The 13,588-nt window shown below is 39.4% G+C and overlaps 1 protein-coding gene across 1 annotated transcript; it reads right to left on the reverse strand.

Moving 5' to 3' along the window:
- Positions 1–2,574: 2,574 nt before the first annotated feature.
- Positions 2,575–7,238, reverse strand: LOC148367022 (uncharacterized). Its single transcript, XM_088333815.1, has 2 exons — positions 7,074–7,238; positions 2,575–4,684 (listed from the first exon to the last, which is right to left on the reverse strand). The coding sequence occupies exon 2, from the start codon at positions 4,674–4,676 to the stop codon at positions 2,994–2,996; it is 1,683 nt and encodes a 560-aa protein (XP_088189941.1). The 5' UTR covers positions 4,677–4,684; positions 7,074–7,238; the 3' UTR covers positions 2,575–2,993.
- Positions 7,239–13,588: the final 6,350 nt, after the last annotated feature.

The raw sequence follows: 13,588 nt of genomic DNA on the forward strand, positions 1-13,588 counted from the left end.
TCGTCCACTTAGGGGTTTCGATGTAGGACCAATCCTGCAATATTTAAAAATAAGTGTATAACACATAAATACCTACTAAGATATGCCATATGTAAACGTAAAAACATCAATAAATCACGTCATACCTAAATATGACAAATGGAATTGATTTATTTATGTATTTTGTTAAGTCGTTACGCATGTATTTTGACATGTGTTTTGTCATGTATCTTTTGTACTTTGTTGTGTATTTTTTTCCCGTGCCCTATGTATTTTGTTGTGTATTTGTTTATGTTTTTTTCTGAGTATTTTTTGGTGTATTTTGTCATTTACTTTGTCATATTTGTTGTTGAGTGTGTTTTTTCATGGGATGTGTTGTGTATTTTGTGGTGTGCTTTGTCATTTATTTTGTCATGTACTCTGTCATTATTTTTCACGTATTTTGTTATGTATCCCATGCATTTTGCTGTGTAGAATATTTTGTTGTGTATTAGGTCATGTATTTGGTAGTGTATTTTGTCAGTATTTTTGTTATATTTTTTATTTATGTTGTGTATTTTGTTGTGTATTTTGTTGTTTATTTTGTCGTGGATTCTCATGTATTTTGTCGTGTATCTCATGCATTTTGTTGTATATTTTGTAGTGTATTTTGGCATGTTTTTTTTCATGTATTTTGTCGTATTTTGTGTCATGCATTTGTCAAATAATTTGTCATTTTTAAATTGTATTTTTTGTCGTGTATTTTGTTATGTATCTAATATATTTTGTCACGTGTTTGATTGCGTAGTTCGTCTTTTATTTCTTCATGTATTTTGTCATTATTTTGTCAAGTATTTTGACATCAATCTTGTATATTTTATGTTTTGTGCATTTTGTTGCATATTTTGTCATTTATTTTGCCATGTGTCTTGTAAATGTTGTCGTTAATTCAATTGTGTATTTTTTCGCTTATTTAATCATGTATTTTTACATCTTTTTGTTAAGTATTTAGGCATTTATCTTATATATTTTTTGTTTTGTGTATTTTGTTGCACATTTTGTCATTTATTTTGCCATGTATTTTGTAGTGTATTTTGTCATTTATTTTGTCACAGCAAAATAATGTTCAAATGAGGTGGCGGGTGAAACTATCTGACAAAAGGCCTAAATAAATGAATAAACTACATTTTTGTCATATATTTAGGTATAACGTCATTTACTTATGTGCTCATGTATTCACATGGCTTACAGTATATTTGTTGGTATTTGTGTATTTATACATTTCGTTCTACATATGGCAGGATTGGTCCTCCAAAATGTTCTCCTGTTCACACTGCCGTCAGAAGTCTCTGTCACGAAGACGCTAACATTCATGCATTAGCACGGAGGAGTCAACAAAATCAGCTTGGCGCTGATGTGTGAACTGGGAAAAAGAAAGGAGGGGAAAAGCCAGTTACCCAACCTTAAACAAACTAGCAGACTGTACCTCAAACCATATTGGAGGAGATCTGATAGGGATCATTAAAACCTCCTGTGGCTTTTCATTGAATGATGCCTGTGCGGCATATTTATGAAAGGATTGTAGTGTAGAACATTTTTTTAAACTTGTCGGCATGTCGTCCTTCTTCTCTTGCCCAACATTATTCCCAAATAATACTTGGCCTGTATGTCGACATTTTTTTTTCTAATACAGTTTTTCCCCAAACCTTTGCGAGCAAATGCACATTTTTGTCCTTTGAAAATATCTTGAGGCACACACATAAGATACCCTGTGTTTTGAAGTGGGAATCTCGCAGTAAAATTGCTGGGGGATAGAAACCGATCGTTTTTGTGTACATATTAAATATCAGCGACAAAATATTTATAGTAAGAATTATTTATAGGTAGCAGGGTTGGGTAGGGTTACTTTAACTGGATTACTTTCAATTACTTTTGGATTACTCCAATACAAAATATGCTAATAAAAGACAAAAAAAACTAAATATGAATGAAATTACTAAATTTTGTCCAGGCTTGGGGAGTAACGGAATACATGGAACGGCAAAAATGATGTTGGCAAGCTGTTTGGATTTATTTTCATTTTTTTTCTGTCGCATTTTATGTTAGTTTTGCCGGAGATCAAAGAGATCAAAACCAGGAGAGAAAGCTTACCACGTGTTGTGAGTCATAATTGTATTCATGTTTAGTTACTTTTGTCTTTTATTAGCATATTTGGTATTGGAGTAATCCAAAAGTAATTGAAAGTAATGCAGTTAAAGTAACCCTACCCAACCCTGATAGGTAGTATACATGTACTGGGCAGCACGGCGGCGCAGTTGTCAGCAGATAGGCATCTCAGAGACGTAACCTCGTCCCAAAGTCTGAATATTATGCGTTTTTGACCATGCAAAATAATTTGTTTTTGATGTCATATAAATGGGAAAATGCTATAACTTGGGGCTGAAAAAACATCATATTCCACATCCTATCGTGAAAACATCATAGCTTGGCGTCGCTGTTATGCGGAGGTCCGTTTTACTTTGAAATTTCTACCAATTGAGACTATGCTATGAAATCCAAAAATTGCAAATAAAGTACCTGATGTAAGCGCTATAACATGTGTAGAAAGATGAGAAGTTTGCTTTGGGCAGTAGTTTTATTTTCTGTTCAATCATTTTAACAAGTCTCACTGGTATTGTTTGTTATAAAAGGCCAGAAACATTGCAAGGCTTTGTACATAATAGAATGAATATATCAAAGGCAGCTAATATTAATCGGGCTCACACACAAAGACATATTGAATTACATCACCCGTCAATAGCACGTTCGTCGTTCGTCCGGTATTTCAACTCTGGTGTGTTGTTTGTGTTGCGTACTTTCTATCTACCAAAACTATCGACATCAGACCGTTGTTGTTGCTCAAAACCGAAATCATAACTGCCAGGGTTATAAAAAAAGACACAAGCAGGATTTTAACGTTTTGGACACTCTCGCAGCCTTTTGTGATTCGTTGACGCCATTTTAAAGATTTGTCAAATTAAGATTCAGTAGAAAGATCAGACTTCCTGTGTCAGCTCAGTATTCAGAGCTTCCATCACATCAGCAACGGGCTCCGGGAGTTCCTGAACATCTCCACTCAGGTCAACGTCTTTTTTCAGTTCTATGTCACTCAGCTTCTGGACGGGTGACTCGTCAATACCGTTGACACATTCCTCTATTAGTGTGGGGGAGTCTCCGTTTATGGCGGGGAAAGACTCAATTTCCGTCACATCCTCTGTGAGAGGGGAGGTCTCGGTCTCACCGTTTTCCATCTTTATTTCAATCAGACCTTCTGGGCAAGGCACATCTTTTGTGGGGGATTCAGGTATCACATCTGATTCTGCTGATTTCAGTTCAGCTGGTTCATCGTTTGAAGGAATACATTCATCTGGCTCATTTTCTTGAACTTGTTCCTCAGGTAAAGGTTCCGGCGTGTCAAACTCATGTTCTGGCTCTGGTTCTATCTCTGTCTCAAGCTCTGTTTTTGTGTCCAAAAGTGTCTCTTGCTCAATTACAGGATCAGGTAGTGATTCAGGCTCCGGACTCAATGGAGTTTGGGTTGTTTCCCCCACAATAGTTTCAGGTTCAGTAACAGTCACTGGAATAGGTTCTGGCTCTGTAACTTCCTCCTCCAGATTGTCGGGAACCACCTCGACTTCTGTCACAGTTTCTTCCAAGGGTTCTTCAAAGGGTTCAGGTGCAGACTCAGGTTCCACCTCAGTCAGTAGAGTTTCTACCTCTGTGATTTCTTCAGGTACTGGAAACGCGTCCTTGGATACTGCAACAGATTCCTCTGGAACTGGAACTGCCACCTCAGTAGATTCTTCCTCTTGTGGTGGGACTTCATCTTTGACTACCCCTGATTCATCTGGTATTGATACCACTTCTGGTTCTGCAGCCTGTTCAGCTGATGCGGCTTCCTCTTCTAATGTGCTTGGTTCTTCAGATACTGGACCTGCCTCTTCTTCGACAGCTGGTTGCTCTGGAACTGAAGCTCCTTCATTAAGTGCCACCGGTTCGTCTGAAACTGGAGCTGCTTCTTCCTTGACAGGTTCTTCTGACACTCGAGCTTGTTCTTCCTTGACTTGTTCTTCTAGAACCTGAATTTGCTCTTCCTCTACTGGTTCTTCTGGCACTTGAGCTTGTTCTTCCTCTACTGGTTCTTCTGGCACTTGAGCTTGTTCTTCCTCTACTGGTTCTTCTGGCACTTGAGCTTGTTCTTCCTTAACTGGTTCTTCTGCCACTTGAGCTTGTTCTTCCTTGACTGGTTCATCTGGCACTGGAGGTTGTTCTTCCTTGGCTGGTTCTTCTGGCACTGGAGGTTGTTCTTCCTTGACTGGTTCTTCTGTCACTTGCGCTTGTTCTTCCTTGACTGGTTCTTCTGCCACCTGAGCTTGTTCTTCCTTGACTGGTTCTTCTGGGACTTGAGCTTGTTCTTCCTTGACGGGTTCTTCTGGGACTTGAGCTTGTTCTTCAGGCTGAGCAGAACTTGGCTCTTCTGGAGCTTTTTCTGCTTCAGTTACTGTTGCCACCTCAGACCCAACAGCTTCTGCATTGCCAGCTTCGGTTGTCACTTGAGCTTCCGTGGGCGGTGCCGCAGACTCCTCAGCACTTGCCTCTGGTGCTTCAGTTTCATCCTTTTTTTCGTTGGGATCGCTTACATCATAATCCTTCTTCTTCTTGCTCAGTTTCCCTCCCATGATGTCACCTAGAAGAAAAAAACGATAAAGATTAAGATATTGCATAACCGAGGAAATGTTGTAATTTGCCGCTAATTCAATCGGCCCGGTGGTTAATCTAATTTGTTTCCAGTAGTAAATTAGATCATTGAATTCACCTGACTTACATGGGTTTGAAATGAATATCTTTTTCATGTAAAAGTTGTGGCCTTAAGTACGATTTATTTTATTCCAAATTTCTATTTGTCTGTTGTTTTTTCTTTAAATATTTAATTAACTGATTCAATCCGGCTATAGACTTCAATGATTTTTACCGGGCAATTTGTATTTTTGTGGTCGTACTGCAATACACATTTATACAATTCAGCAATTATTTTCAGCAGGAATTACTTATTGGTCTACAACATTAATGGCTGGTCTTTCAATGAGGATGTAGCTGATTACCACAGATTTCTTCTTCCTTTCTGGGTGAAAAAAAGGAGAACTTGAATTTTGCTGTCTGAGTTACAGAAATAAACACTGTTTGAACATTCAGGAAACACTAGTCCTCTGGTATATGACGTCCCTGCTTAGTAAAGTTTTCACTGCCCCTCTTTACGTCATTTTCCACACTATAAAACATCAACATCAAACAATTTTGCATGCTCAAGAACCAAAATTCAAACTTTTGGTGCGTATGATGAGTTTCGTCTCTAAGATGTTTGCCCCCGATTGTTCAACATCATATAAAATGCTGATCTGCTATTGGTTTTCTTCACGGCATCATGGAAATGACGATATGCTATTGGCTAAACTTTCTCCCACAATGGCTTTTCCTCATTCAGTTCAGAATCTGATGTGCTTTGTAAAGATTTGTAAGTCAGTGTTATTCAATACTGTATTTTTTTGTACTGTATTTAAGCAAAAACACGATAACGATGAGAACAAAACTTGGGATTATGAAGAAATACGAAAACGGCACTCAAATCGCTATGCTCATTAAGTTGTATAGCTGTAACCAATCCAGGATCTGGACTATTTTTTCGAAATAAGACGGCAATTAAAACAAGGAAATCATATGTGAGCATGCACCCACTGACTTCACTCTACATGCTTGTCATTTCACACCAAAAGTAAATAAAAATGTATTTTACCTTCACATATACTATATAGTATTTTATCTATTTATATCCATGTATTTTACTCATAAGTGGTGCTTACGTCAAACTATTTTTTACACGATAATATTTTTATTTAGGCGCACCGGGAGATCAGAGCTAAGTTCTATAGGTTTCCATCCCCCACTCAATGACAATTTTACTTGTGATACCCAAAGAATGGATGCATGTTATACCCTGGGAGTCTACTGTTTTCAAAACCCTGCTTCAGATGATACAATTCGGGGCAAAAATATTACCGTTTTATTTCAATTTACAAGCCAATAATGCATCCATGTACAAAAAAAAGGATGGGGTAATTTTGACTTTCTGAACCCCAGGTGAGTTATATTTGGGCATGGATACCAACATGAAGTGCCAGGGAACTGTCCATAGTGCTGTAGTGGAGCAATCAAGCCAAGACACGTCTTGGCCACATAACCTCGATCTTGGATTGGCTACATTTTTTTTCACCTAAAGCCACTCCCTACTACGCCATTTCAGCACAACCAACCTGCGTTTGCTTTAAAACCTTCTTCTCTCCATCAACTTCATTTATAGTTATGCAAATTCCATAAGGATATATCTTTTTTGTTTATTTTTTTGTTAAAAGCATGATTTTATTATGATTTGAAGTTTGAGTGAGCAATTGAGCTCATTCTGCAGATTTTTGGCACAGACATTTGGTTTGATTGCAAAGACAAGGCAGTATGTTTCAATAAAATCGAATTATGATGGGAAACAGTGTTCAACAAACCACTACAGAAAAAATCAGGAGATAAGATTGCACTTTCCAATCACTGTCCATCCCCCACCTCAACCCACCAGCGCCTCGCTTTTTCTCTCTTGCTGTGCTCTTTTTGTTCACGGGTTATAACGCACACCCTTCCCAAAAACTATTTTCTAACATCATAATCAGCACCCAAAAAGGCCTTTCGGTGTTTAAACAAACTCGAGAACTTTGTTCGTTATCTCTTTTGTTCCTTTTTAATTCATAGCATGGCCTACTGAGGAGGAAGGGAAAAAAATCGGAGCTGCTGCCGGTAAAGACGCACCAGCTCAACCAGTCTGGAGAAGAAAAGAAAAGGGGAGAGGGGAGGAAAAAAAACTTGCCGGCTATTGAAATCGAAATGCATTTGCATAATTAGGAAAAAAAAGAGAACAATGGGAAAGCTGCACAGGAAAAGCAGTTCTTTCCTTTTTTCAGTCAATCAAATCATGGTAAAAATGATCAGTAATATAAAACGTATTTTCAAAAAAAATAAAAGCATGTTTGACCAACCTGGATGTTGGGAAAGAGGGTCAGTCCTAGTCCAGATTGTGCCAGAAATGGATAATGGAGCTTGAAAGCCTGTGGAGTGACAGCTGCGGATTCCGGTCTTGCTCTGGTCTGGTCTGAGGAGGAGTGCGCCTCAGACATCTGTCGCGATCACAATGCAGCCTGGCCCACCGGGGCTCCCTCTGCAATCTATATCCCCCCTACTTTAACCCCTCCTCTACCGTGCACGCCCTCGCCCCGTTGCAAAAATGCCATGTAATGTAAAATTAGTAAAAATAAAACTCGGGGGATAATAACTTGACTCATGATTAAAGTATGCATGGTGTATCATGTGAATACCGATTTGTTTTTGCTACTAATAGGCCTACAATATTCAGATAAAGCTGATTAGTTCAAAGTGGCAGGCCACTTTTTCACATTTAATGTGGTACTCGTGAAAAATAATTTATTTGACTGCATAAAAATGCATTCTATTATTTTGAGAATATTTTGGGTTATAGCACCCTCTTCTGTTTGACCAGCATATCGCATGATTTGGCAACCAGTCGAATCATTCAGCATCCTTTCTGAAGCGATATTATTATTTAAATATTTTTTTATCATTATTATTCAAATGTATCCTGTGGAACAGTCACGCCACAAGATCATCAGGACTGACCAAAATAATTCTCCAGGGCACAGTCCAGGAGGGCAGAAGGAGAGGAAGACCGAAAAAGAACTGGGCCGACAACGTTAAGTAATGGACTGGGGCGAACTTTGCCACGAACAGGCCAGGAACCGTCAACAGTGGAGAAGGCTGTCCAGAGTTGCGTCCCCATTGGTGCCCCTACGATCCATGCGGTTAAGGGATCTCTTAACTGTCAAATATTTATACAACGCCTAGCAAAAAGTATGCAAACAATCGTAAGGTCATTACAAAGTGCAACATATGTGCATTCAGAAACACTAAAGGAAATTAAGAAAAAACAATCCAATGGTCAGTAAATGTTACTTTTATGAAGCAAGTGCAGGGAAATAAAAATGCAATCACTCAATTCTGAGGAAAAATAATGAAGCTGACAAATATATAACAATCAAAACATATCACTAGTATTTAGTTGCACCACCTTTGGCTGTTATGACAGCTTGCATTGACTTGATGAGTGACCGACAGTATTCTTCATCAATCTGGTGCCAACTTTCTATGATTGTAGTTGACAGATCATCTTTGCAGGTCAGAGCCTTGGTGTTGACCTTTTTTCAATTTCCAAGACAGGTTTTCAATTGGGTTGAGTTCTGGGCTATTTGCAGACTGGATGCATATTTTGAAATGCACAGGTATAGTCCCAATCAATTATCCCTGATCGACTTGCTGCGTGTAGGGGCTGGCAGAGAGCATATTTAAAATAGGAGGACTACTTTGTGGATTTTAGCATATCGCGGGTTTCTTGTCCCCATTAAATGTGATAAACAAAGGATTACAGTAACTGTAACTGAACAAATACAAACGAAAACAATGGAGGATATGTTGGGACATTAATTCTCGATAAACTAGAGAGGCTCATGCAGATCATACACCCAAACATTAACGACAGAGTGCCATGAATTGGAGACCATAAAATGGCAAAACAATTTTCACCTGGCATAATGGCGATGAGCAATCTGGAGAGAAATCAAATTACAGAAATAAGTAATGATTTGACAAAGCTGTGGAAGCTGTGAGTGCCCTTATAACCAACCAATGACTCTTTGTGATACCATATAATTGAGATATCAGAGTCAAATTCCACTACAAGCACTAATATACAGAACAGAAAGTACAGAAAGTACAGAACATGGCAACAAGAGGTCTCATACCCCTCTCCAAACCAGTGTGACTACAATTTAAATATAAAAAAAAAAACAAAAAAATCTCAACCATGTTATCAGCATAATCTCATTATCCTTTTAGCTGTTAATTATGTTGTCGGTTTCTGTGTTACAGATAGGAGAAAGCCTTCTTTTGTAAGAAAAAGAAAACAAGAAAACAAGATCAATGTGGCATATTTCCCTGGCTGGAAGTGGTGAAGAGGCAGCGGCATCAGGCCCGGTTTCACATGGTGCAAATGTCCTGGAATGCAAATTCCCATGAGTCGAACCACTGTGCGTCACTCTGCTCCCATATAGGCTACATGCATGCCAATGTGTGGAGAAATTCCCGCAATAAAATGCATAGACAAAACGCATCAGTTTACAATGATTACGACAAAAATGCAGACATTATTAACGAAGCTAACCAAGTGAAGAGAAAAAAAAGTATACTGTATATTGGAAGAAAACATTTTTTTAATCAATTTTATCGAATACATTGAGCCATTATCTACTGAAAAATAAACAACTTTTCTTCTTTCTCATAAGGTTATTTGAAAAAAAGTTTGGAGGCGATGAGCAGTTATTTCAAAATTTTACTTGCAGAATATTCTGGGCACAAATGAGTTACAATGTCTGTAGGAAATCTCAATTGCAGGGAAAAAATGACTGACAACTCCAAAATTCCGGAAGCTAAAACAAAACTGAAACTTAAGGAAACCGAAAGTTTGGATAGCTTTCTGCTGTAAACTGCTCCTCTTCCCATTGGGTATGATATGATAACGTGCAAGGCCACATCTGGCCACAAATGACTCTAAATTTAAAAAGTGTTATGTAATTAGTGCTAGATTAATGGAAAAAAAACTACCAATTGTGACTAAATATGGGTAGTAATCCATTTCAACGTTGCAACACAAATTTATCAATTTCTAGGATATACTGTGTTAAAAATAAAGTCTTTTAGATTTAATTAGCATTGATTGCGAACGATAAAATTAAGTTTTACAGAGATGAATTGTCACGGTTGCCTTGGTGACCAGTCTGCCCCGCCCCCTGGGCAACAGCTGAAAGCAGTTCCACTAATGGTGGGTCTGTATTTAAGGCTGCATGGTGGGCTCTGCGGTTGCGGGTTCATTACTACTCATTCTTCACAATCCCGGTCTGTTATGCCTTGTCCTGTTTTAGTCTGTTATGCCTTGTCCTGTTGAGTTCGTGCCGGAGGAACTCTGTATTGTTCTGTTTTGCCCCGGAGTATTGGGCGACTTTTATTTTATTAAATAAAACTTACGGATCGTCAACGCATTTGAGTTCTCCCTTCATGCCTCCTGCCTCTGTTCTGGTCCGGTCCCCTTCCACGCCACCACGCCCCGTGACAGAATGAACCCGCCAACAATTGAACTCAGCGAACGATCCCAGCGCGACTTGGGGAGAGCTGGAGTGCGCAGTTTGGCAGGCGCCTACTGAGTTGGCCTTCCCTGCCCGTTCGAACCACGGCCCCGCCCGTCGTGGCCCTTGCTGTGCCTCGAATGGGGTCCCAGGAAGAATTGACGCCTGCCTGCCCGACTCCCGTGCCGATTGCCTGCTATTCCCTCTCCCCTGCGTGCAAGTCCGACTCCGACTCCGCTGCCCGTCGGGCCAACTCCGACTCCGCTGCCCGTCGGGCCGACTCCGACTCCCAAGCCTGCCTGTTCGACTCCCAAGCCTGCCTGTTCGACTCCCAAGCCTGCCTGTTCGACTCCCAAGCCTGCCTGTTCGACTCCCAAGCCTGCCTGTTCGACTCCCAAGCCTGCCTGTTCGACTCCCAAGCCTGCCTGTTCGACTCCCAAGCCTGCCTGTTCGACTCCCAAGCCTGCCTGTTCGACTCCCAAGCCTGCCTGTTCGACTCCCAAGCCTGCCTGTTCGACTCCCATGCCTGCCTGTTCGACTCCCATGCCTGATTTTGTTCAGTCTTTCCTGTCCTGTCTTGTCTGTTCTGAATCTGTTCCCCCCTGAGTCTGACTCTTCTGAATCTGTTCCCCCCTGAGTCTGACTCTTCTGAATCTGTTCCCCCCTGAGTCTGACTCTTCTGAATCTGATCCCCCCCTGAGTCTGACTCTTCTGAATCTGATCCCCCCCTGAGTCTGACTCTTCTGCATCTGATCCCCCCCTGAGTGCGACTCTTCTGTAGAGGCCTGTCCTGTTTACCCGTTCTGATTCTGCCCTGATTTTGCCTGTCTGTTATCCCCTGTCCAGCTTGCCCGCCGGACCCCCCCCTGCCGAGCGCCGATTCCGATCCGCCCGACGCGGATGGCGCCTGCCTCTCCCCGTTCCTGCGTGTTCGGAGGAGGGAGCGGGGTTGCCCCAATCGTGAGCGTCGAACCATTCCGGGGCGTGAGGTTGTAATTTATTCTTTTTTGGGACCTCGGGAGCTGTCCCTTAAGAGGGGGGCTCTGTCACGGTTGCCTTGGTGACCAGTCTGCCCCGCCCCCTGGGCAACAGCTGAAAGCAGTTCCACTAATGGTGGGTCTGTATTTAAGGCTGCATGGTGGGCTCTGCGGTTGCGGGTTCATTACTACTCATTCTTCACAATCCCGGTCTGTTATGCCTTGTCCTGTTTTAGTCTGTTATGCCTTGTCCTGTTGAGTTCGTGCCGGAGGAACTCTGTATTGTTCTGTTTTGCCCCGGAGTATTGGGCGACTTTTATTTTATTAAATAAAACTTACGGATCGTCAACGCATTTGAGTTCTCCCTTCATGCCTCCTGCCTCTGTTCTGGTCCGGTCCCCTTCCACGCCACCACGCCCCGTGACATGAATAAGATGTTACTGTGCTCAAAATTCATGATGTTGAAAGATCTTTTTTAAATGAACCTATCAATGCTACATCCTTAAAAGGTATAGAATTATAACTGTTTTTATTGTCATCAATAATGACGTTGACAACATTTTTTACAGCTAAATAAATGTGGAACTCTGGAGTAAATGTTATAAAACACTTAAACGAGACAAATAGGATAACAAATATTATTTGGGTTAATAGACAAATGTTTACATGGAGGTGCTTGTAGACAAGTCTCAGTTTTGAGGTCACAACAATAGTGTAAATAAAAATAGAGCAGCACTAACATATTTCCAAAATAAGAGTTAAAAAATGAATTATGAATATACATTTTTAAATAATCAAATCAAGCAAAAAAATCACTCCATAAATAACAAGAAAAAAACATTGTAAACTTCTTAGGGATGTAAAATTTCCATGAACCTATAGTTCAAATTAAATCGGAATTGAACGAGAAGAAATTAAGTCTGTATTTTAATGTTAATACTTTTGCATTACAACGAATGTCCTTTTCTTTATTTGTCTCAGGTTGAGGATACACCAACACAACCAATACATTCAAGACGTTTTATCAAACACCACCTCAAGCAAAAATATGTAATTACTTTTGTTTTAATTGTTAATATTTTTATTTTAACATTGTTTTAATTGGTTTACTATTGCTCAGTTTCATTCTATGTATTGAGTGTCATGAAATTTTCCTTTACATTCAATAAACGATTATTACTATTATTAAGAAATCAGAAAAAAACAACATTTATAAAAATGATATCAAGCAATAGTTACTTGACTTGACTAGTTTTCTCCCGGTAGCAGCAAACAGCACCATCTACTGGATCACGTTAGAACAAAAACTACTACTTTCTTGAAAGTACTGAATAATAATTTATCACCAAGTAAATACTGTACACAAATAAACCAACAAATAAATACGTTTGCAGCTTGGAATTAAAATCTTTATTGTGATTTATAACAACGTAGTGTATATTATTTACAACAAGATTAGACGTGGCACTCCGGGAGAAATATGAAAAACTTAAAGAAAGATTAAAATAATATATAGTTGGGAATATTTTTAAGCGCACTAGAAAATAGTGCAAATACATTTAGCAGCAACATATCCCCCCCCCCAAAAAAAGTAAAAATAGGGATATACATTTTGCTATAATTAAGTCAAGTCACGTTTATTTGTATAGCCCTTAATCTCAAAGAATATCAAAGGGCTGCACAGACCACCGATAATTGCAAATTACAGACTATTATTACACCATCCCCTGATCTAAAACCTACACGAGGGCAAGGAAAAACTCAAAAAACCTTAACATAAAATTAGAAATTATCTGACACAATAAAAAAATACAGTTGCATTTTACCGACTACACGGCTGTCCCAGAAAATTGGAAAATTGTGATAAAGTTATTTATTTTTTAAAATGCATTAAAAACAATAGTGTCATGCATTCTGAATTCATTACAAAAAATTAATATTGCAAACATTTTATTACTTTCAATATTGCAAATTATGGCTTACAACCTACTTGCATACTTTTTCATTGTGTTCTAATAAATTACAACAGGGGTCTTCAACGTAGGGCCTGTGGGCACCAGGGTACCCCCTAAGGGCAGCTGAGATGGTACTTGTTCTGTAAATACCTCGCAAGTGCTGGGTCATTGTGATTTTCTAGTAAAAATATTGTGGTTGACTGAGTCTATTTAAACCTACTTTTAATAATTAGACTTGTAATAATTACTAATATCCATTTTAGAAATGCATATCCAACTGGGTGCCCTATAATTAGTAAAAATAAGTAACTCCCATCTTGAAAATGATGGTGACCCCTGGTTTAGAGTTTTCGCCATAATCAGCAGTATTACA

Source organism: Urocampus carinirostris, chromosome 4 (genome assembly GCF_059441175.1).
Source record: "Urocampus carinirostris isolate Australia breed hairy pipefish chromosome 4, RoL_Ucar_1.0, whole genome shotgun sequence".
Taxonomy (NCBI): Eukaryota; Metazoa; Chordata; class Actinopteri; order Syngnathiformes; family Syngnathidae; genus Urocampus; species Urocampus carinirostris.